A 17418-nucleotide genomic window follows, 5' to 3' on the forward strand; every position below is an offset into this window, starting at 1 on the left:
TTTACTTTTTCTTATTCATGCTCATGTAATGTACTTGTGCATTACAGGGTATTTAAAATCTGCATTTGACAAAAAGCAGTACAGAACAAGCCACTGAAGTGATGTGGAGAAAACAATCATTGGTGCCCCCTTCTGGTGGAGAGAATTCCTATGAATATGATATTGCTACTATATAGGACAGTAATTAAAGTGCAAAATATGAACATGTAATTTCATAGAACAATTAAACACAGGGGTAAAGTAGAGATGAGGAGGGGGTATGATTTCATGGAAAAGTGTGTTTATTCTCTTTCAAAAGTACAGCCTTGGGAAAACGTTGTACAGATGCATACGAGTATGCTGATATATTGTCTGTGAGTTTAACTTCATTTTGTTTTACAGAAAACATCATTGGAAACTTGCTTTCCCCGTGGACTTGGTTTCTCTGTGGGTTTTACAGGGAGGGTGTACACAGTGATACTGATACTTGTGGGCTGGAATACCTTCTCAAGCATCTTTTCCACTTTGTCCCAGCTCAGTCGATCAAGGCCACAGCCAATGCTGTAGAATAGAGGGATAGAACATTCAGTGAAATGGAAATGATTGACATGTTAAAATAATTTAATGACACCTTTATGTGTAGAATGTATTCATACAAACCGAGGCATTGATATTGCAGTTACTCCGTTTTTCAAGCAATGAGACTTCATGTCCTCAAGGCTCTGCCTCAGGATGTCATAGGTGGGCTTGTTGCTGTACTTTTCCTTTGTTATCTGTAATAGAGCAAGACACAACCAGAGACAAAACATTTTTTTAAATGCTTTAAAATGTTTGTTGGTTGAATGAAACTAACAAGGCAACTGTCTTACCAGGTAGTACACAAAACGCTTGTGTCTTTTCAGTACAGCGCATTGTCCTGGCACCTTCTCTGTGAAGTAAAAGCAAAACCAGTGAACAGTGATCTTGATCAATGACATGGGCTTATGATATAAGCCATGCTTTTCCAAATTCAGGGCCCATTTTAAAAAGAAAAGGGCACATCACAACAGACTTCCATAGCATGCAGTGCATAACAAATACATTAATAATACATTATACTACATTATACAGAACAACTCACTCTGTTCCTTTAGCTCAGCCACTCCACCAAACTTCTTCTTGAACATAACTGCGATGCCAGCTCCCATGTGGTAGTCTTTGCTGATACAGTGGGCCAGGGCCTCATCTTCAGGACCGGAGAACAAGTCCCCCTTCACATGATGTAGGCTCCAGATGCCTTCTGCAGGCTGGCCAGGAGAGAGCAGCATTACACCACAGAACCAGTCACCACTATCCAAAACCTTAGATACATTATTTATGCCAAATAGTTTTCCCGTCCTCTTCAGCTCCAGGTAAGTGGCTAGCTTGCTAAATAGGACTGTTGACAGTAAGTAACAACATATTATAGCCATTGATTACATGCCATTCAACGGTATGGCAGCATTACCTACTAGCTAACTAAGGCGTTTTCATGCTGGCCACTTACCTTCGATTTGCCAATAGAGCGCACTGGCTCCACAGATGCAGTTGACATTACTTTGGCAGGTGAGCTGTAGTCAACCAGGTGGGACGGATAGGCAATCTGTTTTGTTAATCTGCGAGGGAAAGCAATGCTACTGCGAGAAAATGAAAGTGCATTGATTATTTGAAGCTGCATTAGCTAGTTATATCACTACAGTCACATGACCATAGCTTTAGCATCTACAGAGCCGGCACATTTGTCTGAAAATTGCACACTGCAACTAGCTAGCTATGGTGCATTGTCCCAAATGTATCAATTTAGCTAGTGTCGAAGTCGTTCAATTTCTCTTTCAATTTCACCAACGTAGGTATTATAAGGGTTAGAACTAGATGGGATCCAGTTTTTGTCAGATTTGACTTTTCGTAGGTTACAATTTACGCAGCAGGTTGGAATGATTAGGTTAAGGTTAGTAAAAGGGTTAGCGTTAGATCAAATGAAAAAAATAACCAACTTTTGACATTAATTCGACAAAAGCTGTATCCCTTCTAGCATATACCCTCTATTATGGAGCTAGCAATCTACTTCCTCTTTGCCACAAGGTGTAAGTAAGCCTATCAGAAAGCAAGGTGATGTTGACGCTTCTTCTTCTTCGATGGTATTATCGTGGTCCGCAAATATAAACGTTAGAGGTGCATGCTGCCCCCTGCTGTGTCAGCCTACTGTTTTGGATTGTGAATTAATTACACTGTGACACACAAAGAGGAGGGAAATAAGAACGAATAAAAAGTTTTTAAAATTACCCTACACCCATTAAAACCTCACCACAATTCCACTACTTTGGCTCTATCTGATCCTATGCCAGGCCGTCAGCCTGAGAGGGCATTGTTCAACATACCGTGCTGTAACTCTTTTGCAGTAACATTTTGTACAGCCAAGTACTTTTCTGCAGCTGCCACCACAACATCTATTTTCTGTAATTTATGTTCCATTTCTGCGGTACAGTTGATAACCATGGGTATGAATGTAAGAAGCTAACCTTACTGAAGCACATGTTATTCCTATCACTCTCTATTGGCCTCGGGCTACTCACAGGTATCCTCTTAGGATCCCTCGCCCTGGATCCATCTTCCTCTACTACTCTATTCACTGCCTCAGCATACGACACCTTCTGTACTATTCTCACCCTGGCAACCTCGACCTGCCTTTCTCTCACCGGACACTTCTGATCTCCAACAAAATGGGTACCCCTAAAGTTAACACACAGCTTTTTCCACCGATACTACACATTCCTTTGTCTCATGCCCTCCTGCACGCTTCTCACATCTAGGAATCTCCCTCTTACACACTGCTGCAACATGACCATAAGTTTGACACCTAAAATACTGTAAATATCCTAACTTGACTTTGTTGGGTAAAGACAGTGTCTTCTCTGTTTCATCACGCTCTCCACCGGGTCTGCGTCATACCAACCGCTGTGCGTCACAAACACCGGGAATCTTCCATTTCAGTTGATCCTTCTCAACATTCACGCCACACCAGTTATCACTCCTTTCAATGGCGCCCTGCTCCAGGGAGCAAAGAAAGTCACAGGTCTTGTCCCAAGGTGCGTGGTGCAGAGTGCCCGCTCCCTTTTGGCGGAAGACACAAATATCATCACGAGTCCACTTCGAGTTACTTTCACCGATTCAACAGTCCCCAACCTCTTCTCCACCCAACCTGACATCACATATGGATCCACAAGAAGGAAAGAATCCGTTCTCTCAAAAAAGGCTCAAACCCGCATATGCCACCGCAGGTAATTCATCCTCACTCTTGTCAGGTTACATTTTATCTCTTTGTACTTGACTAAAATCTTCCTCACCACACTGCTTCCCTCTACACTTAGCTCCTTTCCTTCTTCCTTGATGTCCATTTCCACAAACCTCCACGCACTTTCCACTCCATCCGCTGTAGTAGCAAATGGTTCAAATGGTTCTTGTATCTTGAATTTGCCGCCATGTCTCGTCGACTCATAAAGCTCTACCAGCCGCAATTATCTGCCGCCTACCGCCATTACCCAAGGTGAAGCTGCTTAAACCTATCCAATCATTTAACATCTACAAGTACCTAGAGGTAGGAGGAGCTGAAGGTTGATTCTGCTCCTGCTCCAGTACCTACCTCCACCATCCATTCTGGAATGTGATGAAGTGAATACTGTCAAAGATGGGCAGTATGATTTCCATATTGTCGGGTTATTTATGATATTGTGATGTACCCTCATATACTCTGAAATTGATAGTGCATTTATTCAGGGTTATATAATAGACTTACATTCCATAAAATAGGTCAACATTGGTGTGTTTATTATACATCTTCATACACATTTACTGTTCAACATACACAAAAAGAGTTGTTCTATAAATGCAAAAATTGTGCCAGATATGTAACAACCAAGTCTGCTACCGGAATACTATATTATTGTCAGCTCTAACCATTGACATTTTTCCCTAGCAAAACATAATTGCAAAATAAACTTTACGATCTGCCACTACATGTTGTCTTTCAACCATATAGAGATGGAGAAAACTGGTCACTTTTACTTTACACTGCACATACAAAATGAAATCATGGGCAGTAGAACACACACATAACCATCAATGGGAACAGAAACACTCAGATATGTACACATTAGGGATTTCAAAAGAGAAAACAAAGAAAGTTATAAAAGAAGCAACAAGTTATGGTGTGTGGTGTGCAGGTTGTGGGGAGAGAGGGTATTACAGCAACGGTTGCCCCCTCTGCATAAGAGTCCATAATCCCCATGGGTATGGTGGTAGTGTCAGCCACCACCTGGGCACAGGGGCAGGGCACAGGATAGCTGAAGCTGCTGGTAGATGGATTCAAATTTTGATCGAAAGAAGTCTATAAACTTATTACAGAGGTTCAGCTTCAGAGCTCGCTCCAGAGCTCTTGCATCGCCGTTCACTGATCCAGTCCCCAGGATTGACGTCCATCTGCAGCATCTTCATCACCCACTTGTCCCTCCTGGCCCCGTCAATGAACTCATCCAGAGACAACTCCCCTGAGGGAAGACACAGTTAGCATTACTCACTAACTACTGAAACCAAACACTGTTTACACTGAGGGAAAAACATTACTAACACCCATTGTCCATTGGTCCAATTTTCTAAATACTTTAGAATGTTACACACAATAATGTGTTACACACAGTCATAATGATATGGAATTACAGTGAGAACCTGCTAAATCATTACATTATTAAAACCACAGATCAAGCTGTCAGAGAACAGTAAGAGGGTAAAGAAAGCATCCTCACCATCTCCATTTTCATCAACCAGTTCAAATATTCTGTCGACCACTTGATCTGGGGTCAGGAGGTTACACTCTGCATCCAGTTCTTCATGACAGGCTTTCTTCAGTCTGTAGATGGACTGAGAGAGAAAACAAGCAGATTTTGGAATGATATCCCATATATGTATGGGATATCATAACTGTATTTTATGTAATCCTATAATAATCTTTGAACGTCTGTTACCTCTACAATCTCCAGCAGCTCTGTCTTGTCAATGCAGCCACTTCCATCTTTGTCGTACATTTTGAAAGTCCATTTCAGTTTATGTTCCAACTTGCCCCTCAAGACCAGGTTCAAGGCTGCAACATACTCTAGAAAATCAATTGTATTGTCCTGCAAAGGAAAGAAATGATAAAATAATTTTATGATACTCATCAAGAAATACAGAAATGAAGAGAAAGTGATGTTCAACAGTTATCACTTGAAGGACATGGACACTGTGGCCGTCAAAGGCCCCCATCAGATGACTGTAATCTGTAGGCTACTCACTCCGTTCTTGTCAAATGCGCGAAACATATTCTCAATATAATCGGCCGCCTCCTTGTTGTTAGTAACACCGAAGAAGCTCTTGAACTCGTGCATGAAGAGTGTTCCACTTGGGCACTCCACCACAAACTTCTTATACCAGTCCTGCAGCTCTGCAACATCAATTTCTTGGTCTGAATCACTGACCTCGCTCAGTCGCTGACCCATCACGGAAATCGTTCTCAAATACTGTGATGAGCCTCTTTAGTTGAAGAAGTTGTCGCTCATGTTTGATTGGACTCCTTAGTTGAAGAAGTTGTCTCTCATGTTTGATTGGGCTCCTTAGTTGAAGAAGTTGTCTCTCATGGTTGAAAGTTGTGTCAGTCAGGGGTGTAGCTCTACTCTTTGGACATTCCACAAATTATTTTTCTCTTCCAACTATGTGCTCATTTCCATCACAACTGCAACTTTTTAATCAGTCCAATGTGTCTGTACTATTACTGAAAAAAAATATTACATTTCCATAAAGGTACCACATATAAACAAAAACACTGTGGACAGAAACAGTGAGTTACGATATTACCCCTTGTCTGATAATTCTCCACTGATGGTAGAGACTGGGCAAGGACTGATATAGATCACATGACACAAGGGATTAGGAATACATTCCTACTGTCTGGATCAATTAGTTCATAGTGAGTTCTCGAGAAGATTTGCTATTGTCCATCTTCTATTGCTCAAGCGTCAGTGTAAGAAGTCCAGTCAGTCCAAGGCAAGTGAACCTGCTAGAACTACTGCAACAGACAGGCGGTGAACAAAATCATTTGTATAAAGATGTTAAACTGCTAAATGAACTGCTAATTTAGACTACTAAACCTAAAAGGAAGAGCCCTTGAGTTGACATTTTTCTTTTATCATGGTAATAGTGTGACATGAGGAAATTTAAATCAGCATACAAGTCATTGGAGAAAAGGTACAAGGCCAGTTTCCCAGACCCAGACCTATCAATTGAAAATGATTTTTTTCATCCAGGACTAGGTTTAATCAGGGTCCAGGAAACTGTCCCATGTCATCTCTACAGAGATTGAGCCATATACAGGAAGCACCCAGTATATTCCCGTGGTGAAATATGAAGTCCATGTCTTGCCAAAGGTTAGTTACACAATGTCCCTTACATGGGATCCTCCTTTTTGTTTGCAAATCTGATGACTCATAAAGGCCAGGCATTTGGTAATCCCTCTTTAAGGTGATGCTATTTCTAGGACCTCCCTTGATAACCTGTGTGACAGAATGTACACATTGTGTCTCTGTTGCAGCATAATTATGTCATAAGTACATCAACTTTATGATCAACATTTATTATTGTATTCCATGGCTCAGTAGTAGGCCTAACATTTTACCAGTTGACTGTCTCCAAATACCCCTTGTTACATTTTTGTATGGAAGACGTGAAAATCCTGATATCGATATGAGAAACATTTATCAAATTTATATACACTAAAGAGACAGGTTGCAGGAGGCAGAGGTTGGAAAAACATACTTGTGGGACTGACTGTCCTTGTTTCCTATAGTTGAACAGTGTGAAGATCTCCATTGCATACTCCTTGTGTCCTCTCTCTTCGGCTCCTTCTCAAAACCAATTGGATGAGAAAGCCAGAGGTCCCTCCCCTCTGACCTCCGCCATTGGATTTTGAGGACGTGAGGAATATGCAATTGAGATATTCCCAGTGTGTTGACTGAACACCCCCGTCTAGCACATCTTGGCTCATGTAATCTGCTGACTAGGTGTTTCATAGGGACACGGATAAGTATCATTAGCCTGAGTGTCAAGGCCACCTGGAGATACTCTCATAACTTTCTCTGAAAATGTACAGATAAGGACATAATATATTCAAAGATGTATTCATAGTTGGCAAAAGTTACTTGAAAAACATACTGATACAAATTAAGCAAACCCCACACTTAAAATGTTAGCATTTATTGCTTCATATGAATACTGTGCTGAAAGCCAATCATTCAATTTACAGAGATGTCAATCGGTTTCACAAAGGCAGTAAACACATATTACAATCTACAAAATCTACTTTACAGAAATGTTTATCCTAATATATAAAAAGACAGTTGCAGAAACTGGTAAAGATATGGCAGCCAGTAAACTCTCAAAATAAAATCAAACAAGATTCTTGTGATCAATGACATTTAGTGCTGAAATTGACATTTCAATTTGACAAATGTAGTTTTATTCAATTGAAAAGATTGTGAGAACTAAAGTACACCATGTTTTCTTACCATTTGAGTAAATCGGACACAAAAACTGACAGTAACTGTGGTCAACCGACAAAAGCATTCACTCAATACTGTCAGACAACAGAAATCAGGAAATTGCCAATATTATTGTCTTCTGATGTTTTGGAAGACTTAGCAACAGGTGAGAAGGTGGAGAACGATGGGATAGAGTGCTCCTGGAATGTTTAGAGCAATTGGTTCACAGCTATACAGTGCTGTCAGAAAGTATTCATTCCCTTCAACCTATTCCACATTTTGTTGGGTTAAAGCCTGAATTCAATTTTCCAACACAAAATACCCCATTATGGCAAAGTGAAAACATTTAGACATTTTTGCAAATGTATTAAAATAAATACATCTAATTTATATAAGTATTCACACCCGAGTCAATACTTTGTAAAAACACCTTTGGTGGTGATTACAGCTTTGTGTCGTCTTGGGTACGTCTGCATCAGCTTTGCACATCTGGATTTGGGGATTTCCTCCCATTCTTCCTTGCAGATTTTCTCAAGCTGTTATGTTAAATGGGAAGTGGTGGTGAACAGCAATCTCCAAGTCTTTCCATAGATTTTCAATGGGCTTTGGTTGAGCCACTCAAGGACTTTCAAACTCTTGTTCTGAAGTCATTCCAGCATTGCTTTGGCTAGATGCTTGGGGTCATTGTCCTGTTGGAACGTAAATCTTCACCCCAGTCCAAGGTCATTTGCACTCTGAAGCAGGTTCTCATCAGGGATTTGACAGCATTCATTGTTCGCGGTATCCTTACCAGTCTCTCAGTCCCTGCCACTGAAAAGCATCCTTATAGCAAGATGCTGCCACCACCGCTATACAGTAGGGATGGTGTTAGATGGGTGATTAGCTGTGCCTGTTTCTCTCTAGACATAGCACTTTGCATTCAGGCCAATTTGTCTCTCATCAGACAACAGAATCTTTTGCCTTATGCTCCATCTTTCATATGCATTTTGCAAACTCCAGGCCTTCCATCATGTGGCTTTTTGTTAGGAGCGGCTTCCGTCTGGCCACTCTCCCATAAAGCTCAGATTTGTGAAGTGCGTAAAGACTTGTCCTTCTGACAGGTTCTCCCATCTCAACCAAGGAACTCTGTAGTTCTGTCAGAGTGGTCATTGGGTTCTTGGTCACCTCCCTTACCAAAGGTCTTTCTTGCCTTGGTCGGACAGCTAGCTCTAGGCAGTCTGGGTAGTTCTATATTTTTTCAATGTCCCAATGATGGAGACCACTGTGCTCGCAAAAACTTAACACTACAATTGTTTTATACCCTTCCCCAAGATATATGCCTCATCACAATCATGTCTGGGCCCTCTACGGACAGTTCCTTGGACTTCATGGTATAGTTTCTGCTCTGACATGCAATGTCAACTGTGGGACCTTATATAGACAGGTGTTTTTCTAAATAATGTCCAAACAAATTAATTGGCCACAGGTGGACTCCAATCAAGTTGTAAAGACAGCTCAAGGATGATCAAAGGAAGTTGGCTGCTCCTGAGCTCAGTTTGCATAAGGGGTGTGTATACCTCTAAGTTAGATATTTATTTCATTTTCAATAAATTTGCAAAGACTTCTAAAAATGTGTTTTCATTATGGGGTATTGTGTGTTAACATTTAAGCCATTTTGAATTAAAGCTGTAACAAAATGTGGAATAAGTCAAGGGGTATGAATACTTTCTGAAAGCACTATCTGTTTTGTTCAATCAGAGTGCAATAGTACATGAGGATTGGTTGCGATCCATGGTTTCGGTATGTTTACTTAGACAGACTACCAAACTTTCAGGGCAATGGCTTCCAGTGGTTTTATGGAACAGATGTGTGTCATGGACAATCCTTCATACTTTACATTCCAAGGTATGGACAACTACACTAAAAATTGAAACATAGATGTGAACAGTAGCTTTACCAAGGGAAAACCCAAGGCATCCCACAGATCCAGAGGAGACCCTAACTGGGCCGGCAAACATGATACGTTCACCACAGATTGAGATCACAACAAACACACAGAAGTGGCTGATTCATTCCTTATCACAATGTTAACCAAGCAGCTTTAGAACTGGTGTCTAAAATAGCAGTAAATACTAAAATGACAGTGATCCATGAGAGAAATAAAAACTATCAAGGTGATAAAAAAAAGTATAGCTGAGTCGTTTTTTTGAATGCCACAGGCTTTTAAAAAAAACAAGCTGGAGGGGAACTTTAAATGATAAGTTCCAGTTTTTAAAAACAGACTGGTGGGTGGGTCATACAAGGCGTGAAGAGACCTGAGGGTGAAAATCCTCTGAGGCCTCACAAAAAGCCTCCCTGTGCTGGGAGATTACAGGTCCATGGTGGTACAGAGATCTCCTGGGTTTGGTACAGTATCAATATACAGTGTAAAATAATGTTGGGGGGGCCCCTCGGCCTCAGGTTAGTCCTGTTCCATGGGCTCATCTGCCGTCTCTGAGCTTTCCGAACAGTTTTCTGCAGCAGCGCCCTCTGCCAACGACTCAGCTGTACTGCTGGGAGAGGCAGAGGGGACAGGCTCTTCACTGGGTGCTCCCTCCCCGTTGCTGCTACTGCTGCTACTTACTGGGTCACTGCAATCTCCTTCCTCCTGTTCCTCTAAACTCAGATCATTCCCTGACTGAGCAAGCTGCTCCTCTGACTGGTCCATGGTGCTGTCACTCTTTAGACTGTGGTTGGGGCCATACTCAGCCTCCCTCTCTGATGTCTCTTCCTCGTCATCAAAGGGATCTTCTGTCTGAGTACTGGAGGGCTCTGGGGGACAGAAGGCAAGAACAATAATACCATTACATCCTTCCATAAATCAATTAATCCATTTTAGCAATGTTATTTTTAGATTCATGTCATATTTTCCCTTTCACAAATCACATAATGTGATTTGAAAATGCCAAATGTCCCATTGTGCAAAATACATACCACGATCATCTGTGGTGAGCATATCGGCAGACTTCTCTTTTTCTTCCTCAACAATATCTGTTGATGATTCTGGCATGTCTGATGAACTTTGGGCAGGTGCAGGACATGACATCTCCTTGTCTACCTCATCCTCCTCTTCATCCATGTCTTTGTCAAACTTCAGCCTCTTGACTTCGTGGCTCTCTGCCTCCGTTGCATCCTCTTCCGGATGCTTGGTCTTCATCGGACTGCTCTGTGTGGCATCACTTTCCGATACCGAGGAATCACTAAAGGAAGTGTCAAAACATCAGAACCAGTTGCTCTAATTATATATGTCTTATAAAACATTTACACGTGTTATGAGTGCATTATCTTTCTGCTGACAGTCACCTGGCTTTCACACAATGCTATTTACCTGACAACATGCTCCTCCTCTTGTTCTGTGAGTGGCTCCTTATCGTCTGTGCTGTCAGGGAGACCGTTTGTTTCCAGAGAAGTGGATAGTGATAGCTTTGGTCTGTTCAGTGGCCTTGGCGTGCCTGGTCCATTTACATTCCTACCGTAAGGAGAGGAAATAATCTCTGCATAATCTAATACACTTTCATACAATCAAATGTTGTTGCAACTGAATCCATGTTGCAATTTAATTTAATTAATTACAAGGAGATTAATTCAAGCAACACTACAGTGCCACCCACTGTCTGACAATCATACAGTGGGGCAAATAAGTATTTGGTCAGCCACCAATTGTGCAAGTTCTCCCACTTAAAAAGATGAGAGGCCGGTAATTTTCATCATAGGTACACTTCAACTATGACTGACAAAACGAGAGAAAAAAATTCCAGGAAATCACATTGTAGGATTTTTAATGAATTTATTTGCAAATTATGGTGGAAAATAAGTATTTGGTCAATAACAAAAGTTTATCTCAATACTTTGTTATATACCCTTTGTTGGCAATGACACAGGTCAAACGTTTTCTGTAAGTCTTCACAAGGTTTTCACACACTGTTGCTGGTATTTTGGCCCATTCCTCCATGCAGATCTCCTCTAGAGCAGTGATGTTTTGGGGCTGTCGCTGGGCAACATGGACTTTCAACTCCCTCCAAAGATTTTCTATGGGGTTGAGATCTGGAGACTGGCTAGGCCACTCCAGGACCTTGAAATGCTTCTTACGAAGCCACTCCTTCGTTGCCCGGGTGGTGTGTTTGGGATCATTGTCATGCTGAAAGACCCAGCCACGTTTCATCTTCAATGCCCTTGCTGATGGAAGGAGGTTTTCACTCAAAATCTCACGATATATGGCCCCATTCATTCTTTCCTTTACACGGATCAGTCGTCCTGGTCCCTTTGCAGAAAAACAGCCCCAAAGCATGATGTTTCCACCCCCATGCTTCACAGTAGGTATGGTGTTCTTTGGATGCAACTCAGCATTCTTTGTCCTCCAAACACGACGAGTTGAGTTTTTACCAAAAAGTTATATTTTGGTTTCATCTGACCATATGACATTCCCCTAATCCTCTTCTGGATCATCCAAATGCTCTCTAGCAAACTTCAGACGGGCCTGGACATGTACTGGCTTAAGCAGGGGGACACGTCTGGCACTGCAGGATTTGAGTCCCTGGCGGCGTAGTGTGTTACTGATGGTAGGCTTTGTTACTTTGGTCCCAGCTCTCTTTGGTCCCAGGTCATTCACTAGGTCCCCCCGTGTGGTTCTGGGATTTTTGCTCACCGTTCTTGTGATCATTTTGGCCCCACGGGCTGAGATCTTGCGTGGAGCCCCAGATCGAGGGAGATTATCAGTGGTCTTGTATGTCTTCCATTTCCTAATAATTGCTCCCACAGTTGATTTCTTCAAACCAAGCTGCTTACCTATTGCAGATTCAGTCTTCCCAGCCTGGTGCAGGTCTACAATTTTGTTTCTGGTGTCCTTTGACAGCTCTTTGGTCTTGGCCATAGTGGAGTTTGGAGTGTGACTGTTTGAGGTTGTGGACAGGTATCTTTTATACTGATAACAAGTTCAAACAGGTGCCATTAATACAGGTAACGAGTGGAGGACAGAGGAGCCTCTTAAAGAAGAAGTTACAGGTCTGTGAGAGCCAGAAATCTTGCTTGTTTGTAGGTGACCAAATACTTATTTTCCACCATAATTTGCAAATAAATTCATTAAAAAATCCTACAATGTGATTTTCTGGATTTTTTTTCTCTCATTTTGTCTGTCATAGCTGACGTGTACCTATGATAAAAATTACAGGCCTCTCTCATCTTTTTAAGTGGGAGAACTTGCACAATTGGTGGCTGACTAAATACTTTTTTGCCCCACTGTATTTCGCATGAGTAAATGAGTTAACCTTCTCCCCCTATGTTCAGGGATCCCTGGAAAGAAAGACTGCTGGGTTTCATTTGGATTCCTTATCCCCGTTTTATGGTTGTTGTTTCTTTAATAGCATAACTGAAAGTTAACCATTGACAAGTAGGTATCTCTCACCTTTCTGAATAAATAGTGGTATTGCCAGGGAACATCACTCCATTCATTCTGTTTACACTGGTTGCCCCATTTTTCCTTTAAAAAGAGGCAGAGTGAGTCAACAAATCCAAGTGAATGTTAGCTTTAAAGTGCTATAGATAGGATTGTTTTTTGTTTTTTTGCATTGTAATTTCAGTACATTTCCATAATATATTTGGCGCTAATGGTGGAAGGATAGTGTTTCACAGTATTGCTTACCCACAGTGTTGTGATTGGCTGTGATATTCACCTATTGATTTTGCCCGCCGGTGCGGCATCTGTTGTCAAACTAGGATAGCTGTTCTGACTTTGTCATCTAGTGGAAACTAATTTCTTGGTTGCTAAAATGCTACACTGTTCATGTAAACGGTGTGAAATGGCTAGCTAGTTAGCGGGGTGCGCGCTAATAGCGTTTCAATCAATGACATCACTCGCTCTGAGACCTTGAAGTAGTTGTGGAGCAATGAGTAACGATGCTTCGAGGGTGACTGTTGTCGATGTGTGCAGAGGGTACCTGGTTCGAGCCCAGGTAGGGGCGAGGAGAGGGACGGAAGCAGTATTGTTACATTCTCTCAATTTCTGTGAGAAAACAAACACTGAATATTGTAGGGAATCATTGTATCATCTAAATCAACAACAACAAAAAAATCATATTTTCAGCTGTTTGTTACTTTAGTTTTTTGGTCCACCAGCTTCAAACAGCTGTAAATATGATTTTTTTTGTTGTTGCTGAAAATACATTTCACAGCAATTTAGATGGTACAATGATTCCCTACAATATTGAGTGCTTGTTCTCTCACATAAGTGGAAATTGAGCGAACAGTGTAGAATTTTAGCAACCAGGAAATTAGCGATTTCCACTAGATAACACAGCCAAAGTCAGAACAGCTTTCCCAGTTTGACAAAAGATGCCGCACTGGCGGAAGAAATCAACAAGTGAATATCACAGTGAATCAAAATGCAACACTGTAATACTCTGAAACGCTATCATTCCACTATTCCAGATATTTTCTGTAATTACAATGCAAAAAAATCCTGTGTACATTAGCACCTTTAAAGTATGTTTTGCTATAAAAAACAACAACACTTTTAGGTAGAAGCTAAAGGGGTAGGCAGAGAAACATGACAGAATACTTACTCTGATGTAGGACACACACAGCTGACCACCATCACATTCTGCAAAACATAAACACCATCAATCCCCAAGCATTTATATTGTATATTAATACAAGCAATTCTAACTTGTTTATAAAAAATTCAACTGGGCCATGCGAGAATACATTACTCACTCAAATCAACACAAGGACATGTATATGTGACATAGGTATTCTTACTAGGCTTAATACCCTCATTCAAACACCCTTTATGAGATATGTCAGTAAAAGTGATGATACTTACCTTCTCCACTCCCCTGAGGAACTTCTCTGTTCCTGTGTAGTTCCTCTTTGGCTCAGTCAGTAACTCACACAGACGCTGGATGGTGAACGGAATCCTGGAAAATAGGGATATTTGTCAAGAAGGTATACTTTCCTCACCGTGGCTGTATACTAGGGCTACACAAAGACCTACTGGTAAAACAAGAAAAAGGATAGTTTTATTAGACGGTTCAACACTGGTTAGTAGAGGATACTCACCCGTTGTATCCTTCTACGATTTTGAGAATCCTCTCCTTCATCTCTTCAAACGGAATGTACTCCACATTAGGATTGGCTGGCCCTCGCTGGTCTGGTGTCGAGGCTCTGAAGTCATCCATTACCTTCTCAAGTTTAAACAGGAAATAACTTTTGAACTGTGACCATGAAATCCTGGAAAAGAGGAGACCAAAAAGTTATCCTCTCTAGATCAGGCACCTTGTAACCTATCCAACAGAGATGCAGCCTTGATGCTGTGATAACTACCAGTCTTGGGACCACACAATCATGTCTCCTCAAACAACTTTGGATTTGGTAGCATATAGAGATATCTGGAATATGACTATCCACGAGTTGTAATTTACCAGTCGTTTTATTTATATCCTGTATGACACATTGTCTTCTCATTAGAAAAGTGACTGGCACGGTTGGGATCATTTATCAGACACTCACATCGTTTCTCCCGTTTTGGCGACATGACACAGAAATTGATCCAGGGCAGGGCAGGCATCTTTCTTCCCTTTCTTGTCGAAGTCTGAACGTAGATGCATGAAAATAGGAAACTATTTCAAGTTATGTGCAGTGTTGCAGTGCAGGGTAACGTTAGCAGGCACCAATAATTAACTGCACGGAAACCACAGCGTTAGCGATCTAACAGTACCTAGTTAGAAAACGAATTAACCATCCATGGACAACATAAACTAGGTTACAGCGACCGGATAACTATGTAACTACAATGTGGGTAAATAGCTTCAACACAATACATCTATTCACGTACGTTTTGAATTATACAAGTACAGAAACGTTATCTAAATAAAATAGGCCTAGCGCGAGTTAGCTAGCTAACCATTTCGACTGATAGCTACAAGCTAGTTAGCCGTCCAATGAGTATAATATATGCAGCTACTTAACGTTACGCTTGTAAATTCAAGTGTAGCTAGTTAACCATGTACATATACGGAAAATCAGCAAACGCGAGTTGACTTACCCGTAAAACCCTCCAAAAGTGTGTCGATTTCCATGGTTGTAACGTAAGCTATTTTATGGCTTCCGAAGTAGCCAACACACCAGCGACAGGAAATCAGAAGAAGCTAGCTACCGCTAGCTAGCAACAATGCATCCCAGTGAGTTTATGGCGCCGTTTGTCACACACTCGCTAGCTAACGTTAGCTACCCACTCAACTGGGCATGTCCAGTTTGAGTATGTCTGGCAAACCGGGCTTCTTCTTTGGGATTGGTTTGGCGGATCGCATCCAACTTTTAAGGTGCGTTTCACGCCACCTACTGCACTGGAGTGTGAGGCCAGTCACAGCCTACCTACATTAAATTATCTTCGTTAGTCCTGTACCTCTAAGAAAGTGAAATAGAGCCCTAAACACCACTCTCCCCCACTGCACCACACAAACCCTAACCCCGTCGAGCGTCTCTAACCCTTTCACACAATCTATCCCTGTCTACATAATGCAGTTCACAAAATATCAACACATGCTCCACCGTTTCCTCCACTTAACACTCACCACACAGACCTGTTTCATGTCTCCCCATCATCCACAGTGTGGCATTCAAACCTGTCTGCCCAAACCATAGTCTACTCCACAGAACTTCCTCTCTCCTCTCTCCTACATCCCACACTCCCCACCTCTTCCTTTAATGATCGATGCACGGGATAAAATCCCTTACAAAAAAAGTATTCTGTTTTGTGATTGCTAAATAGAGACACATGGAGCAAGGGGTTAATACGGTAATCGGGGGATGCTGTAACCTGTAACTCACCTTGTTCAGTCTCCGCAGGACTTTAAATGGCCCCACAAACCCGCGGACCCAGCTTCCGGCAGGGCAGGCGGAGGGGCAGGTTTCGGGTCGAGAGCCAGACTCGGTCCCCTGGTGCGAACACTGGGGCCTCACTGCGGTGATGGTCTGCACTGGCTTTCTGGTGCAGCGAGGCGCGCTGAAGGTGAATATGAGCGGCTTCCCATGTCTCCTCCGTGCACCAGAACCAGTCGTCCACCGCAGGAGCCTCGGTCTGACTCTGACGCCAAGGAGCCAGAACTGGCTGATACCCCAGTACGCACTGGAAGGGGGAGAGGTTAGTGGAGGAGTGGTGGAGCGAGTTCTCAGACATCTCTGCCCAGGGCACAAACGCCTCACACTCCCCCGGCCGGTCCTGGCAATAAGACCTCAGAAACCTACCCACATCCTGGTTAACTCTCTCCACCTGCCCGTTACTCTCGGGGTGAAAACCCGAGGTAAAGCTGATCGAGACCCCCAGACGTTCCATGAACGCCCTCCAGACCCTCGAAGTGAACTGGGTACCCCGATCAGACACTATATCCTCAGGCACCCCGTATGGGGGTGGGATCCATGGGCCGCTCCTCTGTTTTATACAGCCGGGACAGTGCGTCTGCCTTCACGTTCTGGGAACCTGGTCTGTAAGAAACTGTGAAAACAAAACGGGTGAAAAACATGGCCCACCTTGCCTGGCGAGTGTTCAGTCTCCTTGCTGCCCGGATGTACTCCAGATTGCGGTGGTCAGTCCAGGTGAGAAAAGGGTGTTTAGCCCCCTCAAGCCAATGTCTCCACGCCTTCAGAGCCTTGACGACAGCCAACAGCTCCCGGTCCCCCACATCATAGTTTCGCACCGCCGGGCTGAGCTTCCTCGAGAAGAAGGCACAGGGGCGGAGCTTCGGTGGCGTACCCGAGCGCTGAGAGAGCACGGCTCCTATCCCAGCCTCGGACGCATCCACCTCCACTATGAATGCCAAAGAGGGATCCGGATGGGCCAGCACGGGAG

The 17418-nt window shown here is 42.6% G+C and overlaps 3 protein-coding genes across 4 annotated transcripts; all 3 read right to left on the minus strand.

The window, feature by feature from the left end:
* Positions 1-263: 263 nt before the first annotated feature.
* LOC106572424 (ADP-ribose glycohydrolase OARD1) lies at positions 264-2085 on the minus strand. Its single transcript, XM_014146602.2, has 5 exons — positions 1505-2085; positions 1100-1265; positions 849-907; positions 640-752; positions 264-540 (listed from the first exon to the last, which is right to left on the minus strand). Exons 1-5 carry the CDS (start codon positions 1673-1675, stop codon positions 366-368), a joined length of 684 nt encoding a protein of 227 aa, XP_014002077.2. The 5' UTR covers positions 1676-2085; the 3' UTR covers positions 264-365.
* A 1716-nt stretch (positions 2086-3801) lies between these two features.
* LOC106572426 (guanylyl cyclase-activating protein 2-like) lies at positions 3802-5888 on the minus strand. Its single transcript, XM_014146603.2, has 4 exons — positions 5322-5888; positions 5016-5165; positions 4797-4911; positions 3802-4541 (listed from the first exon to the last, which is right to left on the minus strand). The coding sequence occupies exons 1-4, from the start codon at positions 5523-5525 to the stop codon at positions 4393-4395; spliced, it is 618 nt and encodes a 205-aa protein (XP_014002078.2). The 5' UTR covers positions 5526-5888; the 3' UTR covers positions 3802-4392.
* Positions 5889-7259: 1371 nt separating this feature from the next.
* p4r2a (Serine/threonine-protein phosphatase 4 regulatory subunit 2-A) lies at positions 7260-15837 on the minus strand. Of its 2 annotated transcripts, none has more exons than XM_014146449.2 (9): positions 15616-15837; positions 15081-15190; positions 14631-14801; positions 14395-14488; positions 14135-14172; positions 12979-13053; positions 10906-11046; positions 10512-10777; positions 7260-10349 (listed from the first exon to the last, which is right to left on the minus strand). In XM_014146449.2, exons 2-9 carry the CDS (start codon positions 15176-15178, stop codon positions 10000-10002), a joined length of 1233 nt encoding a protein of 410 aa, XP_014001924.1. In that variant the 5' UTR covers positions 15179-15190; positions 15616-15837; the 3' UTR covers positions 7260-9999.
* Between the last annotated feature and the right edge of the window lie 1581 nt (positions 15838-17418).

Source organism: Salmo salar, chromosome ssa15, assembly GCF_905237065.1.
Source record: "Salmo salar chromosome ssa15, Ssal_v3.1, whole genome shotgun sequence".
Classification (NCBI taxonomy): domain Eukaryota; kingdom Metazoa; phylum Chordata; class Actinopteri; order Salmoniformes; family Salmonidae; genus Salmo; species Salmo salar.

What these genes read in the sequence shown, in the direction of transcription:
- p4r2a (XM_014146449.2), bottom strand. Translation starts at nt 15,178, where the DNA reads ATGCATCTACGTTCAGACTTCGACAAGAAAGGGAAGAAAGATGCCTGC. An exon ending in GCCAAAACGGGAGAAACGAT is followed by an intron (nt 14,802 to 15,080) that starts GTGAGTGTCTGA and finishes CCTCTTTTCCAG; the next exon opens with GATTTCATGGTCACAGTTCA. An exon ending in ACCACTATTTATTCAGAAAG is followed by an intron (nt 11,047 to 12,978) that starts GTGAGAGATACC and finishes TCCTTACGGTAG; the next exon opens with GAATGTAAATGGACCAGGCA.
- LOC106572424 (XM_014146602.2), bottom strand. Translation starts at nt 1,675, where the DNA reads ATGCAGCTTCAAATAATCAATGCACTTTCATTTTCTCGCAGTAGCATT. An exon ending in GCTCTATTGGCAAATCGAAG is followed by an intron (nt 1,266 to 1,504) that starts GTAAGTGGCCAG and finishes TCTCCTGGCCAG; the next exon opens with CCTGCAGAAGGCATCTGGAG. An exon ending in AGCGTTTTGTGTACTACCTG is followed by an intron (nt 753 to 848) that starts GTAAGACAGTTG and finishes GCTCTATTACAG; the next exon opens with ATAACAAAGGAAAAGTACAG.
- LOC106572426 (XM_014146603.2), bottom strand. Translation starts at nt 5,525, where the DNA reads ATGGGTCAGCGACTGAGCGAGGTCAGTGATTCAGACCAAGAAATTGAT. An exon ending in GCGCATTTGACAAGAACGGA is followed by an intron (nt 5,166 to 5,321) that starts GTGAGTAGCCTA and finishes TTTCCTTTGCAG; the next exon opens with GACAATACAATTGATTTTCT. An exon ending in AGCTGCTGGAGATTGTAGAG is followed by an intron (nt 4,912 to 5,015) that starts GTAACAGACGTT and finishes TTTCTCTCTCAG; the next exon opens with TCCATCTACAGACTGAAGAA.